This window comes from Euprymna scolopes, chromosome 20, assembly GCF_053919585.1.
Source record: "Euprymna scolopes isolate OS-2025 chromosome 20, ASM5391958v1, whole genome shotgun sequence".
NCBI lineage: Eukaryota > Metazoa > Mollusca > Cephalopoda > Sepiida > Sepiolidae > Euprymna > Euprymna scolopes.
Genome location: NC_136501.1, coordinates 73,797,457 through 73,816,567, shown reverse-complemented (window position 1 = coordinate 73,816,567; position 19,111 = coordinate 73,797,457). Strand labels below are relative to the sequence as shown.

General features: G+C 32.6%; 1 protein-coding gene across 1 annotated transcript in view; it reads right to left on the bottom strand.

Moving 5' to 3' along the window:
• Positions 1-19,111, bottom strand: part of LOC145241463 (glutamate receptor ionotropic, NMDA 2B-like) — an 849,005-nt gene that overhangs the window by 280,972 nt on the left and 548,922 nt on the right. Inside the window, exons 5-6 of the mRNA XM_080104443.1 lie at positions 13,445-13,578; positions 5,001-5,178 (exon numbers count right to left, since the gene is read on the bottom strand). Of these exons, the coding sequence (XP_079960569.1) occupies positions 5,001-5,178; positions 13,445-13,578 (312 nt within the window). The remainder of the gene's footprint in view (positions 1-5,000; positions 5,179-13,444; positions 13,579-19,111) is intronic.

Sequence of the window (19,111 nt, the reverse complement as noted above, 5' to 3'; positions counted from 1 at the left end):
CACGAAATTGTCTTACCTACTATTGTGCTCTGCGTTCAGTAATGATACATGCGCCAAATTCTTCGTTTATAGCGCGAGTTGTTTCATCAGTTTTTCGGACTTGAAATAAGAAAATTATGCGAATTTGCTTTTTTTTCCATTTTGTAATTAACGTTCTGAAAATGAGGGCAATATTGATTTAAAACGAGTGTAATTTAAACGATTAGATAGAACGACAATGATAGTTTAAAGTGATGTATAAAGTACAGATGTTATAATGAAAATTTAATTGACAATATATCATTTGATATCAAAATTAAAAATTCAGCATAAAATCTTCTTTATAGATCTAGGTTTCATAAAAAGATACTCTAACAGTCCAAGAGTTTGCATTTTCAAATGGGGGGGGGTGTTTCAATTGAAACTAAGGAGGAAAACGGCGATAAGTTTGTTTTTCATTCAGAAATATTTGTACATTTAATAAAATTATGATGGATTTTATTTTTACTTGTAATTAGTTTTCAACTCAGTTTTTTATAATGTGTTATGGTGTCGTTATAATTACTGTAAGCATACTAATATTCTAAGAGAAAAAATTACATAGGGAGGCTTTATTCATGTTCTTGTACACTCAGGTACATCTTTGAGGCAGCATCTAGCAACACGCAAACACCAAGATCACCCAGCTTCGTGCCCGCTGACGCACTGTCTAATGAATCTTGTCATCGTATACATGGCGCTTTTAGATTGGAATGCTTCCTTTAAAACAGATGTTACGTTGGTAGTTCTATGTATTCCTACACATAAAATTAACGGAGCATACGCCAAATAACCATCATCATTGTTCAACCACTTTAACATTTGCAAAAATACTGCCAGTTTCATCAAAGTAAACATGATTCCACAGAGAGAAATGTTGAAATCTCTTAATGAAAGAAGTTTGGTGTAATTTCTAAGTTACGCCAGAACTAAATAAAAGTTACACCAGAACTAAATAACACATTCGAACCTATCATCTCCACTTATAAATAAAAATATATTTTTTCGTATGTGCGATGTTTTTTTCTAAGACGCCAAAACAACTGGGAGTGTTCTTAGAAATGTTTTGTGAATGTATGCATACGATAAGTATCTAAAATTGATAATCGAAAAATATCCGATTTAAAAAAGAACAGACCAGCTTTCCCTAAACATCACAATTGCATTTAAGAAGCTTTATCACTGCATAAGTTGAAGGATCTGGCGTATAAAGACAACAGTAGGATCTTTGGTAGGATCGCGTTAGAAATGAATGTTTCTGTTTAATGCACAACTGAACCATGGTACTTAACTTTTGCGTTTTACACTTTAATTCAAGCCATTATATAAAATAAGTTTCTCTACAATGCACTGTAGACTAAAATATATTGGGGATTAAGTAACTGCCGGGGAAGCCGTGAAGCTTTATTCTGGTGCACAAGGGTGGGTCCTATAATAGAGCAGGAAGTCAGTAGAAAAGAGTAAACAATGGTCGATTCCACTGCTTCCGATGTCAACAAAAGTATTGGAGTTGTGGGACATTCGTTCGCTATATATGAGGAAGAGAAGGAGAGTTAACACGCAGGGAAGGACACAATTGAAATTTTAAAAAATTGAAATATTTAAGGACTATTTTGATAATAACAGATACATAATCAGAGATTATTATCTTTTATAACATTTTTTATAATGTAATAGAAGAAGCTATCTCTACACAAGTAGAAATTTGATTTTATTTCTAGTATTATATATTGACTGAAGTTACAAATGAAGTTTATAATATTGCTGGAGATCTAACTCCTCATACAGCAATTGCTTTAACCGACAAACTAACAAATAGATTTTCTCTTTTAGAGTACATGAAAATCAAAATGCTACCCCGAAATATATTTCGTTAAAGTAATGCCAAACATTACGCGATATATTGTTCCTATTTATCACGAAGGCAAAGTTAGACAGAATGTCCGTTTTTAATGTTGAGAAAATCCAGCTCCCCCTAGAGAGGCACTCTGCATAGGAAAATAATAGAAAATATCTAAGTCATAAAGGATTTCTCCTCAACAGACATAGGACAGAAAAGATGAAGTCAGATCAGATACTACACTCTGATCCTGGCCAAGTGTTTCTTATTGTTAGGCATTAATATAATATTTGTAAAATAGAATACGTCGTTCTGAATATTTTTATGATAATTTATTTTTAAATCATTACATTTGTTTCGATTTCGTTTAATAAATAATAAATCATATATTTTTTTTTAGATTTTCCTGATACATAAAAATCCATCAGAACAGGTATAGCAAATATGGACCTAATAAAACCCGGCTATAGCAATATTCAATGTTGTATTGATCAGTCTGAACTATATACAAAACGAAACAAAACAGCATTAACTTGGATCAAGTCTCTACGGGGGCATTTGAAGCTTACTCTGTGCATTTAGATGGGGTTTCGATGGAGCAGGCAATTGATCGATTTGATTTAAAAATGGACAATTTCATTGATTAGGGTTGCAATAACAGTATTGAAAGCCTGATTTTTTTGTTGACACTCATTCAATTCCGGGTGACTACACTTTTCCCTGCTATTCTATAATATTGACTTCATAATACCCAAACAGAATTAAACCATCTACATTATGTTCAATCATAATAACTTTAGAATAACCCTCCTATCCTAAAAAAGATGAATAACATAAATAAGAGTTGTAATAGTAAACCAAAATACATCAACAAATAATTAAAACGACAAATAAATATAAGTAAATACCTATATGCTTGTATATAAGAACATTTATAGGTATTGTAACAATTTTATACACGGGTAAAATTATGAAAGAAATATTCTTCAAAAATGTAATGTAAGTTATGCCCTCACCCTCTTCGTAGAGACGGTAGAACTATGAAACCAGAATCTGAAACACTACAATAATTCAAATCCAAATAAACACCCAATAATGCATAAAGTTAGTAGATAGAAATAAAGTTTTCTAAAAATTCATAATAATACTAATTAAAATGAGCAAATAACTTACTAAACAAGGAGCATTTTGACGATAACTAATAAAAAGTTATTGTAGCAATCTCACTATGTCGTAAAAATATAGATATAATAATAATAATAATAATAATAATAATAATAATAATGATAACAACAACAACTACATCTTTTTTCTCCAAAATATAACTTTGTCAACAAAAAGAAACCCAAAAAAATAACCCCCAAAAATACCAATAATATCAATTCCATTGGTAATAGAGATTTAATTAACGTACACCTGAATGTACAGCAACGAATTTGAATTTTAATATTCCATTCTGTTAAGATTAAATAAACACTAAATGATTTAAAAGGAAGTATCTTAATAAAACTATCGCCAAAAAAGGGAATAAATTACTATTAAAAATATATGAACAGAAATAAATTATACAGATGTTACAAGAACCATTTCGTCATTTAATCTATATTATCTTAATTCGGTTTCATTTTCTGCGAGACATTTGTATTTTCACCCTGGCATATATAATGCATATGGATAAATAAAACACCAACTGTTTAGCACACTACGAGAAAACAAAAACTAAAATAAGTTGTACAGCCTAATAATTAAAAACAAATTAATGACACATCTGGCAGGTAAATTACCAACCCACCGAATTATTAATAAATAAATAAACTGTATTATATTTACTGCCAGGATACTCGCTATCAGATACCTCCAAGTTTGTAGTTAAAGTCCACACGGTTTTCAAGAGATTTGACCACGCGCCATTTGGTCAATAGGACCTTTCTCGACATATATTATGGAACACTGTCACACAAAATTGATCACTGTTTAGAAGTTGGACTTTCAAATTCGATTTATGATTGATACAAATATATATATATATATATATATATATATATATATATTAGCAGGACCCGTGGAAATTCCACAGAGGATTGATTCCTATGTAATATACTGATGTAGGCATTTTGTAGATATTCAGCGTAAATGAAGACGCTCTGATATTATTATAGTTATTATGTTAAAACTGCAAACGTTTTTATCTAAGTTAGCGTAGCCAGGCCGTAAAACACGCTTAATTATGATATTTTACTTCTTGCAGATTTCGTATATATTTTTTTTTGGAAATGTGTGTTGAGCAACAAAAAAAAGTGGTAGGAGGCAAGCAAGTTCGAACTCGTACCGCGGAGAAAAGGAACGTGATAAAAGAGTGACGGCTTTACCGTCGCGTCCATCGTCAAGACTGAAAGTGCTGAAGGTTTTAAATAAGGCTTTTCAATCAAACAGAGGAGTTGACTTTCAAGATTATCGGCGAAAAATAAAGCGACTCCTCCTAGTAGAAAAGTGAAGTTAGAGTGAAGGAATTCATGTTTTTAGTCAAATTTTCGATATTTGTCGTCCGAAGGGTCGCGCTTTACCAATCTTGTGATAATACGTTGCCTTTGTCGAAAGTTTTAGACAGCATACACACATACATACATACATTTAAACAGACAGGTGAGATTTATATTAGAGATGGAAATTCATAACAATTAAACAACCTGGATGTAAGCGTGACACAGAAAATAACACACACGCAATCGTATCGATATATATATATATATATATATATATATATATATATATATATATATATATATAGAGAGAGAGAGAGAGAGAGATAGAGAGAGAGATAGAGAGAGATAAAGAGATTAATGGAATATCACTTGTTCTTTTCTTTCTTCCCAAGTTTGGTAATCTTCCATTTTTCCATGCAACAGAATATATATATATATATATATATATATATATATATATATATATATATATATATAATTAATTTAAAGAAATGTGAAGAGAAATGAAGTAAAAGTGCGAAAAAGATGGTGCGTTTGTGAATTATTTTTGATAGGGCTGCCCTGAAATCTTCTGTACAATGTGTGTTGTATTGTTTATATCAACTCGACTTTGGTCGTACAGATTGGGCATGCAATATACAACGCCGACGATGACGTACTTGTAAAAGTTTTTGCCTTCGATCCATTGAAGCGGTCGGTTTCCATCACATGACATATTCAGGTAGAGATTCGTTTGCGGCAGATGACGGGCGACGACTTTGAGGCCTTCCATCCAGATTTTGATGGCAGTTTCAATAACAGTTTTCATTACTTCGATTTCGCTACTGAAGGTGACTCCTGCAAAATACAAAAGCAAAAATAGTATTTAAAATAAAATATGACCAAATTTGTATATGTTTTGGCTTTCTAAATAATTAATTACTCGAAGGTTTTTATTTTTACAAGGGATTCATAATTAAACAAGTCCCGAAGGGCACTCGGTGATAACGGTTAATACGTGTACGGTAGTCACAAAGACAACAGGGTAGTGATCGTTAGTGGTGGTAATTACGCAGAATTTAATTATATAATGGGACGGCTTCACAAGAAGTTGTTTGCATTGCACTTCAAGACAAGCATCTTGTACAAGTTGCAGTCAGCTAGAAAGCAGTCCAGAGGAATAATTCCCCTGGTTGGTAGTACTAGTAAAAAAGCTTAGGTCATGGTATTTGCGTTCAGATTCAAGCACAGAGAAAATGAAAGAACATCTCGATATTAATTGTAGGTATACGAGTGACTCTGTAAATGTTCGGCCGATTGAATCTTAGAAGAACAATTGTGATGAAAATAACGATAGAGCAGATTCAGGCTCGCAGCGTCTCTTCTCTGCATAAGAGTTTGCAGGGATGAAAACTTATCATCAAGATGTAGAAGTTCAGATTAGTGAATAAATAATTATAACGATATTCATACGCATATGACAAAAGTAGAAGAGAATTAGGCATAATTATCAACATTTTTGCCACGCAAAGATCGGAAGCTATGAATATCGAAACGGGAAACAATTGTTATTCTCTTTTCGTCTTTGCTTCAATTGACACATACACTTTACTAAGCTAAAGTATGCAAGAGTCAACATTTAAAAAACACTTTAAAGACTTTCCTGGGGCGATGTAGAGAGATAGTGTACACAATCCAACTGCGTGCGGAGTTTTCTGAGTTAAAATTATATAAATGCTATTTGAAACGTATTCCCTTCGTTTTTGGTGCTTATATCATGAATAATAAGACTTGTAATTAATCAGCAGGCAATGAAATGAAGATTGTAGAGTCTGCTGAAATATCCACTTTTTCTCTTCTGATTTCGTATGGCTTGAGCATATTTAAATGTTAAATAACTAAAAATTCTTGATTAGCCTTTCGCCTGTTTGTATATATATATATATATATATATATATATGTATATATATATATAGTGTAGTGTGTGTTTATGTTTGTGCGGTGTGTGTAAGAAAAACATGAAAAACATATATATATATATATATATATATATATATATATATATATATATAGGGGTTAATAGAGATACAGGGGAGAGATTAGAAAAATATACAGTTGAAATTCCGATCAATTTTTAAATCCACCTGTTTTTTACGTTTTTTTTACACCACCACACACACCGTACAAACACACGCCCATCATATATCTAGTTTAGATACATAATTTGTATAGATGCAACAAGATTGCAATCCGTTTATATATATATATATATATATATATATATATATATGCATATATATATGTATGTATAAACGGATTGCAGTCTAATTGCATCTATACAAATTTTGCATCTAAATTAAAATTATATGACAAGATTATACATATTTTTGTAACGTTTATAGAGATTAAATGATACTTGTATTTAATAATAATAATACTAATGATAGTAGTAGTAGTAATAATAATAATAATAATAATAATAATAATAATAATAATAATACACTTGAAATATTGAAGAGAACCTCCTCTTGAAAACTCAGACAACTATAGTAGAAGTAATTGAAAAAGAAAGTCAAAATCTTATGAGACATGTTATACAAATAAAGAATCCAATGGAAGCAATCAGGCCTGATGTCATGATATTTATCAAGAAGGAAAACTCCTGCTAGACTCTAGATTTTGCCGTTCCACCGAACTAAAAAATGAAGATTAAAGAGATAAACAAACTCAGCACACGCACACAACTTGGCAGAGAGTTTCGAGTGTTATGGAAGATGAAGAAGGTTAAGATAACAAAAACTAAACTAATGGAGGTGGAATAATGTGATGACTGAGTAGATACGACAGATAATTAAAACAGCTGAAATATTAAGCGACCCTCTTGAATGCAGGGACTAACACACATGAATTACAAGCACACACCGGATATATTGAAAGTTCTATTAATATAAAACGCAAAAACATATGGAATCATAAAACTCCATAAGCTCACGCCTTCTGCACCACGCATTTTCTTTAAGTTTCACCATAAACTGACGCTGCCACAAACAAATAAGAAGGGTCAAGATGGATAACCAAACTGAGGAGAGAAAGCACTAACTTGACCTTTATTAAATACCTGGTCTTATGGCTGCGTATTGCCACCCAAATTCCATTGGTAATTAATGCTCGCTAGCAACGATACATCAATGGAAGACGTGAATTGCGACAATACAAAGTAATTTGTAAAGAATGTCGAAGCAGTGAGTACAAGTAATCTGGGAACACTTGTTATCACTCCGACTCCAGAGAACACCCTTGTTGTTCTCAAAGAGAAATTATATATATATATATATATATATATATATATATATATATATATATATAATGGAAATAACTTTCTGACGTTATACAGAGATTAAAAAAAAATTACGAGAGAGTCGTCAAAAGAGGCAGAGAAAATGCATTTAGAAATGATTATGTAGAGAAACAGATTTCGGAGCACAAAAGTCGCTTCTTTTAATGGTACATGCCCCTTCTTTTACTTTTAAACGTGTTAGTTACTTTTTGGAACAATTCTCATATATATATATATATATATATATATATATATATATATATATATATATATATATATATAAATATAAATTTAATTTCCGCGATTGCCATTTTATCCAAAATACTCTTTCTTTTAAGGATATCAATAGAGTAATCTATAAAGTTTATACTTTTTTCTCTATGTTGACTTTCAGTGAAACAACAAGTACATTAACGCCTTGACCTTTGTTTAATATTCTTTCTGTTCTCTAATCCGATTAACAAGACTGCCGTATCGAACATGTGGTGGTCTGTTCTTGCTCAAACAATGGTTAGAGCGCGTTTCATCCGTCCACGTATGTAACGATACGATCTCTTTCAGTCTTTCTCTCTATCCTCAAGTATCCAAGTTTTTTTCATAATATTTTTCTTTCTTTTTCTCTCGTTACGTCGCACATAACTCGGTAATTGCATGCGTTGGCTGTTGTTGATGTTGCTATTCGCAAGTCTGCGCTCTGTTACAGTTGTTTCCCTACCGATTAATATCGATGATTTCTTTCCTCCTTTTTATTAGTCACTACGGATTTCTTTTTTTGTTTTTACAATTTTATGCTAAATGGTCATATATCTATTTTTATTTGGATAATGATGTCTTTTCACATCTACTTATTTTATGATTTACCGAAGATTGGTAGTATAGATTTTTTTTGTTAGCAGAGATTGTTAGCATAGTTTTTTTTGTTAGCATAGATTATTAGCATAGTTTTTTTTGTAAGCATATCTTTTTTTACATATAACTAGAAGGTCATCGAGTACTTTCGGGAAGGACACCGTGAAGGTTGCAAATCCTAAGCGAAAATGATTTTTGTAGAACAACTAGGATTCGAACTTAGGACACCAACATTATCAGAGTGTGTTGTTAAACACTTGATTAGCTTCACCCCATTGTCTTCTGATGAAAAGTATTTAGCTTTGAAACGCCACAGCCTAATGATTTTTTAACTCTTTTCTCATATTCGTTATTAGTGTTTTGATGATAAAATATATTTATGTGTTATTTTTGTGTCTCATCTTTTAATTTAATTTATGTATTACTCTTTTTAACCCGGAAGAACATATTCTGGTTCGATAGGTTTGCTTTATCAAAAATAATACTGTCTCCAAGTTCATATATATATATATATATATATATATATATATATATATATATATATATATATATGTACTGGTTTAATAGGTTTACTTTATCAAAAACAATACTTAAATTATAAACAATACTATATAATACATGTCCAATTATTACTAGATAATATTTTTTTTTTACTAGTTTTAGAAACTTACCGGTAGTTTAGTATCAAAAGCTTCGGAAACGCTGGCAATGTTGAGCTGCGCGTACTGTGAAATTTTCGTACGGTTCCGCGCAATGTAAACAACTTTCCCTTGTAATTGTTAAATCCACGGTACTTGAGGTATGTCAAGTTATAAACAAGGCAGTTTGTTTCGTCAATAAAATAGGTTACAAAGGTGGGTTTAGTAGTTCTAAAAAGAGTGCTATTGCAGCACATCTAGCAAAAGTTAAAACTACCCTCGAAATATCGAAAATGCTAGGAAGGCACCATCAAACTGTGAAGAACTTTGTCAGGTACCCTACAAAGGTACGTGATCAATCTGATAAACGTAAATTTAGAGTTGTTTCACTCCGTTCTCTACTCAAAATTGAACGTGAAGTTATTAAGAACCCTGGGCACGCAAGTCGATAAGTTTTTGATTAAGCCAGATTAAAGAATGTCCCAAAAAGTACTCGATGTCGCCTTCTGAAAGAAGTGGCTAAGTCTGTTAAGCCATGGGAGAGCCTCCATTAAAGCAACATCACATATAAAACCGATAGAAATGGGCAGACGACAACACTTGATGGCCCAGATGGCTGGAGCAAGGTATGAGTCAACGGTAGATGACATCGTCATCAGCGTTTAAGGCACCAACAGGGTGGTGGTGGGATAATGATTTGAGCTGGGATTATCAGAGGTATTTTAGTTGGCGCATGGAAAGTCCCAGAATGCGTAAAAATGACGTCAAATGTCTCCATAGCTTACAAAGGTTGACGTTCAGAAGAACCATTATTTTTATGCAGGATAATGCTCCCTCGCATGCAGCACATAAACGTAAATAATATTTGCCACAACTGGAGTTCGCTGGGCGACGGAAGATGGAATGGTTTGCAAATTCTCCAGATTTTAACGCAATTAGGAACTTTTGGGGTATCATGAAACGACGCCTCTATGCAAGTGGACGCCAATTTAAGAGCAAAGATGAATTGTGGGATGCTCTCCAATAGGTATTGCGAGGAATAACTGTTGACGAATTTCAAATTTTACTAATTCTGTGGACCAACGTCTTTTACAAATCATTCATAAAAAAGGATAGCATATGCCCTACTAATTATGTCACCGTAGAAATTGCTATGTAGTTATTGTGTTCTAAGTATTTTCCCTAGTCTATGTAAGGTTTGAATATTATTTCAACAAACAGATTATAGGTATATTGTGTTCTTTTTCTCAACCTCGTTAATAACATGACACACTGAAATCAACAGATATTCCTATCTTTTGCCATAGTTTCAGTAATAATGCTTTAAATACTTTTATTTTCGGACTGGAGCAGCTGAATAGTATCGTAAGCACTTCTCCAAAGTTTCATGGATTTGTGTGTGTGCATGTGTGTGTGTATACCTTTTTTCCGTTTGTACAAGTATCATACCACCTTCACAAAATTATAATCTATGTTTTGTCTCTATTAAGTTGTGTTTCGTATTGTGAAATAATTTTACAACATATTACATTTGTGTGCTTGGTCTAAAATTGTCATTCATGAAAAATGGAATCGATGTTTCATTGTTTCTACGTTACGAATAAGAAAGATTTCTTCTTTCACTTTTGCATTTACATGTACGTTTGAACTTTCTCACATTCTAATATATTCGATCTGTCAGAAAGCTATTATTTCTCTCTTAACCAACGCTCTTCTGATGAGAAATTCTATAAGCATCATCCAGTTATATCAGCTCAAGACTTTCTGGCATGTGACGGGAAGATCCTTTCGTATCTCACAGGTTTTTAGTTGAGTGCTGCCAAGGAAAGTGTGTCCACGTCTGAGTCGATCGTCCGTTGGCGTTCAATCAACTGGACATGCTTGTACAAACTGAGAGAGAAAATAAAAGATAAGGAAATGTTTGACCCTCTGCCATTCGAGGAGAAGAAGGGAAATTGGTGTGTTCCATGCAGAGCAATATAAGACCTACGCTCCGACCAAAAATTCCTGCTCATATGTTTGGTAGTTATTTTTTTAAAAAGAAATATACATACATATATGTAGAAAAGGTTGGTGTTTACTATAACCTTTTTACTCAAATATTACGGAAGGATAAAGTACAAAGTCAACTCTTTTAACTTAGACCTTTTGGCAGCGGAATTTTCGCCCACAAACTAGTAAAAAGCTTGCTGCATGTCTGAATACCTTTTATGTAAAATTTCAAAATTTTAGACCCGAAATTACCTGAATAATTTGCAAGAGACCGCAAAGGACAAATCTTTTGGACTTTGGCTCATTGGCAGCCACATTTCCGGCGATAAACCGATTTAAAATCTTGTACTATGTCTAAATAAACTTTGCGTAAAATTTAAAATGTTTAGACCAAAGATTGGCTGAGTAATTTGGTAGTGACCGCAGGGGTAATTTTTTGAAAACTTTGACTCCAATTTTGACCTCTTAATATTTATTGTTTTGGACTCAAATCAAATTAAAAAGTTTGGTCATCGTCCAAGAAACCTACATCTAAAATTGCAAGTTTTTAGACCCATTACCCTTTATGTCAAAATTTGGTCAGAACATGTACACACACAGACACGCACAGTCAGAAAATTTCACTTATATATATATATATATGTATATATATATATATATATATAGTCAAAAAGAGGATTGAATTATTATCAAGATGCGCATACTATAATGTACTTTCATAACCGTATTAACGTCGTGTTATAATTTGATTATCTTTCGGTTTTAAAGGGAGACATCTATTTGTAATGTTGGTAGTTTTCAGTAAAACCCAATCAAAAAATAATCACGTGTGGAATAGATCAACTGACGGATAGAATACAATATATCTAAACAATACTTTTAAAACATTATTTCTCTTTTATGTCCTTTAATAATGTGGTTTGTCATCTATTATTTATAATTGATATGAATTTATGAATTAACATTATCTGAAAAACATGTAATAATAAATAAATGCTTTCAGTTAAAGGGTATTTTATCTCCATATATATTTAATTGCACACACACAGGCCCACACACACACGCACCCCCCCATATATATATATATATATATATATATATATATATATATATAACGTAGCTTAAATAATCTACAATCACATCTACATATTTTATTTTATAAAATACGTAAAAAACATTCTTGGCCTACTCTTTTTGTGTCAGGCATTGACGGTGTGAGACTCTAAGAAAACGACCCTTGTCAATGACGTGCGTTAGAAGCAGAGAGTTATCAATCAATTTCCTTACGTAAAAAAACGTTATATCGATCAACATTCACCGGCGCTTGTGGAACCTTTCGGAAGCCGATGCAGTCAATGTCAGTACAGTTAGGAGATAGGTGCGTCGATTCTTGAGTCGCAACACAGTTGTGAGTGACTAAGGGCGATTCACATATTAACAACTGAGGCATCAAAAGTTCATTGAGATTAGTGGTGACAATGTAGAAAAATGTTTTCTGGGACACAAAAGGGTCGTCTGTTTTAATGGTACCACCCCCTTCTTAGTAGCTCTTCAACATTTTAGTTTTGAGGTTTAAAAATAGGACGTATTACTTTTTAAACAGCTATCATAGAAAAATAAAAGGGTAACATTATCAAATTAATTTTTAATTAATATTCTTTGTTTCATATTATTTAATATTTAATAAACTATCATCACCTTTTTTAACTCGAAGATCAAACATCAGTTATTTTCTAGGTTGAATTACTGCAAAAGGACAAGCACCAAATTCAAGTAATCTGGTCATATCCAGATGGCCTGATATGAGTAAAGGGATGTGAGGAAGCATGTAAAATCATAAGATGTTGGGGAGAAAGATGGCATGTAATAAGATAAAACAGGGAAATAGGTTTTTATACAATAAACATATGCAATGTAAACATATCCAATATAAACAGTAAAAAAGGAAATGTTGTCTTCTCAGATTCAAAGCTTTATTTATGCTACGAGCGAAACATCTGTTTTGTATATTAGTGTATAACTAAAATGTATTCTTACAAGTAAATACATCAATACTATATTGAGCACTATTATATGAACACATTTAAGATTCACTAGATTTTTCACACTTTGAATACAAATGTTAACCTTGATTATGTATATCTCTCCTCTTTCTCTCTGTCTTTCTCTCTTTAAATCTATATGTATGTATGCATATGAATAACATAATTTGATATATGTAACAAAGTTAATAACTCATACACGACGAATCCCATGATCGTGCATAACTATATTATATGATATGATAGATACTGTTTATTGTTCTTACCTAATAATCCTGATGGTAACGATCTCTGTTTTCTTTTGATGTCACCGATCGATTTATGACTGACTATCCACATGTATTTGCTGTCTGTCATGCCGACCTTCACGGCTGTCTCCATTATGTTTAAAGTCTCAGACCTGAAAATATAAAGGAATTAGTTCAAATTAAATTGGCATACACAAATAACAAAATGGAAAAAAAGCCTGGATTTTCAAACAATTATATAACTTATGAATATGGTTTGTGGATGACGTTTCCATAACGGACATATTGCTGGGCAGTCATGGACGAAAACGAACCTGACATATACTTTACCCCTTTCAATATTCCTGAGTAAACCACTGCCCTAAGTAGGCGATATATTACCGTCCAGATAATGTGTGTGAATATACGTATTTTTGTGCTTACGTCCTCCTTACTAATAGAACGCAATTGACTACATCATTTAAATACCTGTTTATTTGTCAGATTTGCAATGTTGCATGATAAAAGGACTGCCCCCTTTTCATGTAAGAAAAAAATAGGGAATTAGTTAAATATAAATATGAAATAGGATAGTCAAGGATTCGAACTTTTGAAGCTAGATTTGGAATTGAAAATTCCAATCATAAGTTAAAACAAATACAGAATTTATTGAAATAAGGAATTGCAATTGTTTAGCTTACATATATGTATGTGGAAAAGGAATGTAATAATGAAATTTGTTTTTGTGAAAATTAAAATAAGGAATTTAATCGTCAAATGAAATTGTAAACATATTTTGTAAAGAGGTTATTTGAAAAATAGGTTACTGAACTCGGGGTCATGTCAAGTTTAGCAACGTGACGCATGTCAACCAACATGCTTTATGAGCACATGTTTAATCATGCGATGATGTGACGAGTTCTCAATATAGGTAGAGTTTTTAGATGCAGTCGGGAGAAAGAGGGGGGAAGAGCCTAGAGAGTCATGCTGACACCAAATCTTGGAAGCGGAGGTTAGAGAAGAAAAAAACATGAAAAGAAAATTTGAATTCCTCAAGCGAAATCAGGGACCGGTCATGAAATAAAGGATGTCATCATCTTTGTGTATCTGCGTCTTCGTGTTGTAATTCAACAGAAAAGGTATTGTCCATTTATATTATAAGAACTTTGTGAAAATCATTATATAAAAAATAGGTAAGAAATATATGTATCAATAATTATAGAAACACTCCCGTTCATACAGAACTGTCTCTCTCTTTATATATACCTGTTTATATCTCCAATAGGCTATCTCTTACAACATGAACATCATAAGACATATGAACACTGAACACATGAACACTGCTAAGACGATCTCTATCATTCTAAAACTCTCACAAATATCAACAACAACAAATAACATCCGTCCTCTTCTAATAAGAATTACATAACATATACGAATATTTGGTGCCGTATTTGGTACTTCTAAAAATAACACCTCTATGCGACACCAACACAAACCAGTTGATATATAGAGCAACAATGTGATCGCAATGATTAAATAAAGGGCAAATTTCAATACGTTTATATTGTTCACTGGTTATGTTTTTAAGCGTGGTTTTTGTGTAATTATCTTATATAAAACGAAATGCGTAAATGACCTAATAAATATCGAAACGGGTATTGTCATCAGCTATCTATGTGGTACTATCTACACCCCCCAATTGTTAGGAAGTGTTTGAGAGAGAAGAAAAACAAGTATGAAAAAGACAAGAGGACATAAGTTTATCGGCAAGAAAGGCATGAGAAACAATGCAGAGGAAGTTGTTCATCGGGATAAATAAAAACGGTTGAAATAGTATTGTTAAGCAAGCTAGGGAAGTTATTCTAGGACAAAACACCGAAAAGGAGATAGGACGATATACTTTAGAGTTAGCGAGTAAGCGGATTTTTGTTGTTCCTGTGGGTTTTATGACAGCTTACGATGTTTGGGCGCGATGATAGGTTTTGTAGCAATGGCTGTTCTCGATGATTGGGGTTGTGAAGGGTTACTGCAATAAGAGATGACGACGATTGCGAATTGGAAGTTTTAGGAGATCAAAATGAGCTGATTTAATATTAATGAATAAAAAACTTAGCCATGAACGTGAGGTGGTAGTTTTCCAGGATAGTGTAACAAACGCGTCAGAGTGAGACTAATATTTGCAGTGAGTGTAGGGGTGTATCTTTCATGTTAAATTGTTTTACCTTATTTTTTGTGAACTAGTGTACCCATTTGTCGCTTATGCGTAAAAGTCTAAGTTATGGCCCGTACCAGAGCGAAAGGATAAGATGAGAGAAAAATTCAGGCCACATAACATTGGAGCTGGTGATTGAAGTCGAGTGAGGTTACATGTGATCTTGTGTCAAAATGGTTTCAGTTTTCGTCGCAGTTATGGATTCTTTTATACTCTAATCAATTCTTTTTGGTAATAATAAGTTTCAATATAAAAAAGTGTCAACAATCGCATACATGTTTATCTCACTCCAAAGATCGGTAGATAAAAGCACATAGCATTAGAAACTTAAGTGATGCAAATTAATTAAAATGCTACTTCAAAGTTAAGTATGAAAGGGCGAGGAAACTATCAATTTAAATGATTTTTAGTTTATAGAGGGTTAGATTTAATTAATAATTCGAAGTGTTGCCTGTCGAGCTAACACCGTTTGAAACACCTGGTTGACGTCCTATTTCAAAAGTATAAAAGATTTGAAAAATAATGTTTCAAAGTCAAGTTTCATGAACCGATTAATATACTTTTGTAAACACACGGCTATGGATATTCTTTTCCACCAATTAGTTTAATATCCCAGGAGATTGCTATTTCAAATTAATATATCGAGAAAAACAAATAAATGTGAAATCTGTGTATGATATTCGAGGAAGATTCGATTAAAATATTAATCATATCAGGTAGATATAAACGTGACCGACTTATTAAATATATGTTAAATATATATATATATATATATATATATATATATATATATATATATATATATATATATATATATATATATATATAGAAAAACAAAACCGCCAGAAATCTGTGTGAAGTTAAAATTAAATCATTTATTTAATTCGCGAGAAGGGATTGCACTCTTTTCACGGCCGGAAAGAAGTTCATTCTTGATGATATATATCGTGTTTACGTTGGATTAAAACTTTCACCATCAAGTATTCTGTCACCAAGAAGACATTATCACGGACGAACAATAACAAGCACGATAACCTTATTCTAAATATTCGAAAGGATCTAAAACATAGATCTCTATAACAAATATATTGAAACAAACAAATGTCAGTGCACATTAAATCCTAGCAATAAAATAATAAATTACACAATTTGATAATGCGAAATTGGGTGAAGAAGATAGCATGTTAAATGATTTAAATTTCTTGAGTAATTATTAATTACACGAATTATTAAAAAATATTACTTAAAATGTTTGTTTTAATCGACGAAGCAATGATTATGAAATATGACGGCGACGCTTTAAAATATTAAAATTGATTGAAAATAATAAATGCGATCAATTGATCTAGAAAAACAGAAAAATGAAATAGTAATATTAGCGTAAAAGTAAAACTTATTTAATAGCATTTTTCTATGCTCTGTAGCAACCAGGTTTGCGTATTTCTTTCAAAATAGGTGATCGCAATTTTATGTGTTGTGTTACCGTAGATAGTACATGGTTGCTCCCCTTCTGCCATTGATGAGGCATCTGTCCGTCAAGTTTAGGCTGGCATTTTGGAAGATCGGCGCATTACTATTCGACAAATAGCCCAAGATGTCAAGATTATGACAAGGTCTGTGGAAACTATCATTCATGACAATTGTCATATGCATAAGGTGTCTGTCAGATGAATTCTCAGGTTGCTCACACAATTCCAGAAGTGAGAACGCGTCGAGTGCTCGAGGATGAATTTGGAGATGTGCCAAGAAGATGAGAAAGTTTTCCAAAAGACTGATTACACAGGAGGAAACTATGATCCAGAGACCAAAGCCCAGTCAATGCAGTAGAAGCACTTGGACTCACCTCCTCCAAAAAAGACAAGGTGCAGCCCTCCGCTGGCAAGGTCATGCTCACAGTCTTCTGAGACCAGGACGATGTAGTGATGGCATTACAGGAGCATATTATGCTTCACTTTTAAGGAAATTAAGAGAAGTTATCAAAATCAAGAGGAGGGCAAGATCAGCAAAGCTACCCTCCTCCTGCAGGAACTCGCTGCAGTTCACAACTCGCATGTCGCCAGATCAGAAGCACGTGCGTGTGGTTATGAAATCCTTTCTCATCCTTCCTACTCTCCTGACCTTGCACCCTCTGACTTTCACCTCTTCAAAGCCATGAAATTGTTTTTGAAAGGAAAACTTTTCCCATATGATGCACCCTTCATTTCTGAAGTCACGTCGTGGTTGGAGACCAACCTGGAGTGTTCTACAAAAACGGTCTCCAGAGTTGCATCAAACGATGGGAGAAATGCATAACTCTGAGTGGTTCCTATGTAGAGAAAGACTAATAACCGTGCCAAGTTTCGTTGCTCTACTACTATGGGAAGTGGGGCAGGGGCATTACTTATTGCACACCCCTCGTATATATATATATATATATATATATATATATATATATATATATATATATATATATATTAAGGTTGGGACGATTACTCGGAATCAGAATCGTAAGGGGAAAAAGATTGCCGATTCGAAAACCGATTAAACTTAATTTTAAAACATTGTTGTCACTTAAGATAAAATGATGAACAAAAATTTATACGCCTCATTCTATGTCAAATCGAACAAAAAAAATTTGTGGAGGTGGGGGGGGGCACAAACCATGTCCGATGCGGATTTTTTAAAAAATTTGCTACACTTGTAGATCTCCATGAAAGGAATTGATTTGCAACTGTTACACATCTCAAGGTCAAGGGATTTCTGAGATATAACCTTGACCTTTTTACAAAAGTGTAATTTTTTCTTGACACAAAAGATTTTCTATCATCTAAAAGTATATATTCCAAATTTCGTGATGGGTTTTCGACTAGAACCATTCCTTAAAGCGTTTTAAAAAAGTGGGCTAAATTCAAAATGGCGGAATATAGTACCTGCTACTTCATTTAAAAAACAATTTTATATTTCACAATATGGTCGTGTTTGATATCTTTGTAAAGCTGTTTTATGCTGATTAATATATACATAAAACCATGGTCAAAAATATCCATATAACAAAATTATGTTGAGGAAACTGAATTTCCTTCATTTGTTTTTTGTTTTTTTTTGTTTTTTTTTTAATGACACACAGATTTTGTTATGGAAAAACGTCATATTATAAAAAAGAATTTTGAAAGTTTTTAAGGGTTAATTAAGTTATAACATAAACCATATGTGATGATCTAAAAGCTGAACAATTTCTTCTCGATAACTGATATTCTGAATCTACAAAAAGGTAGTTTATGCTGTTTATGGGTACTTTTTAATGCAAACTTTAAAAATGAACGTTCTAAAAAATCTTGACATGTTAGATTTTATCAGTATACACCTTCTTGGGAGAGTATCAATTTCCTATCCCAAGTTTATTTATTCATTAAAATGTTATGTGAAAGGGGTTTAGGGTGTGCTGAAAACGAATATCACATTTACATTTGGGTCCGGCTCCTAAGTTTCACGATAGTGAAAAGACACTTTTC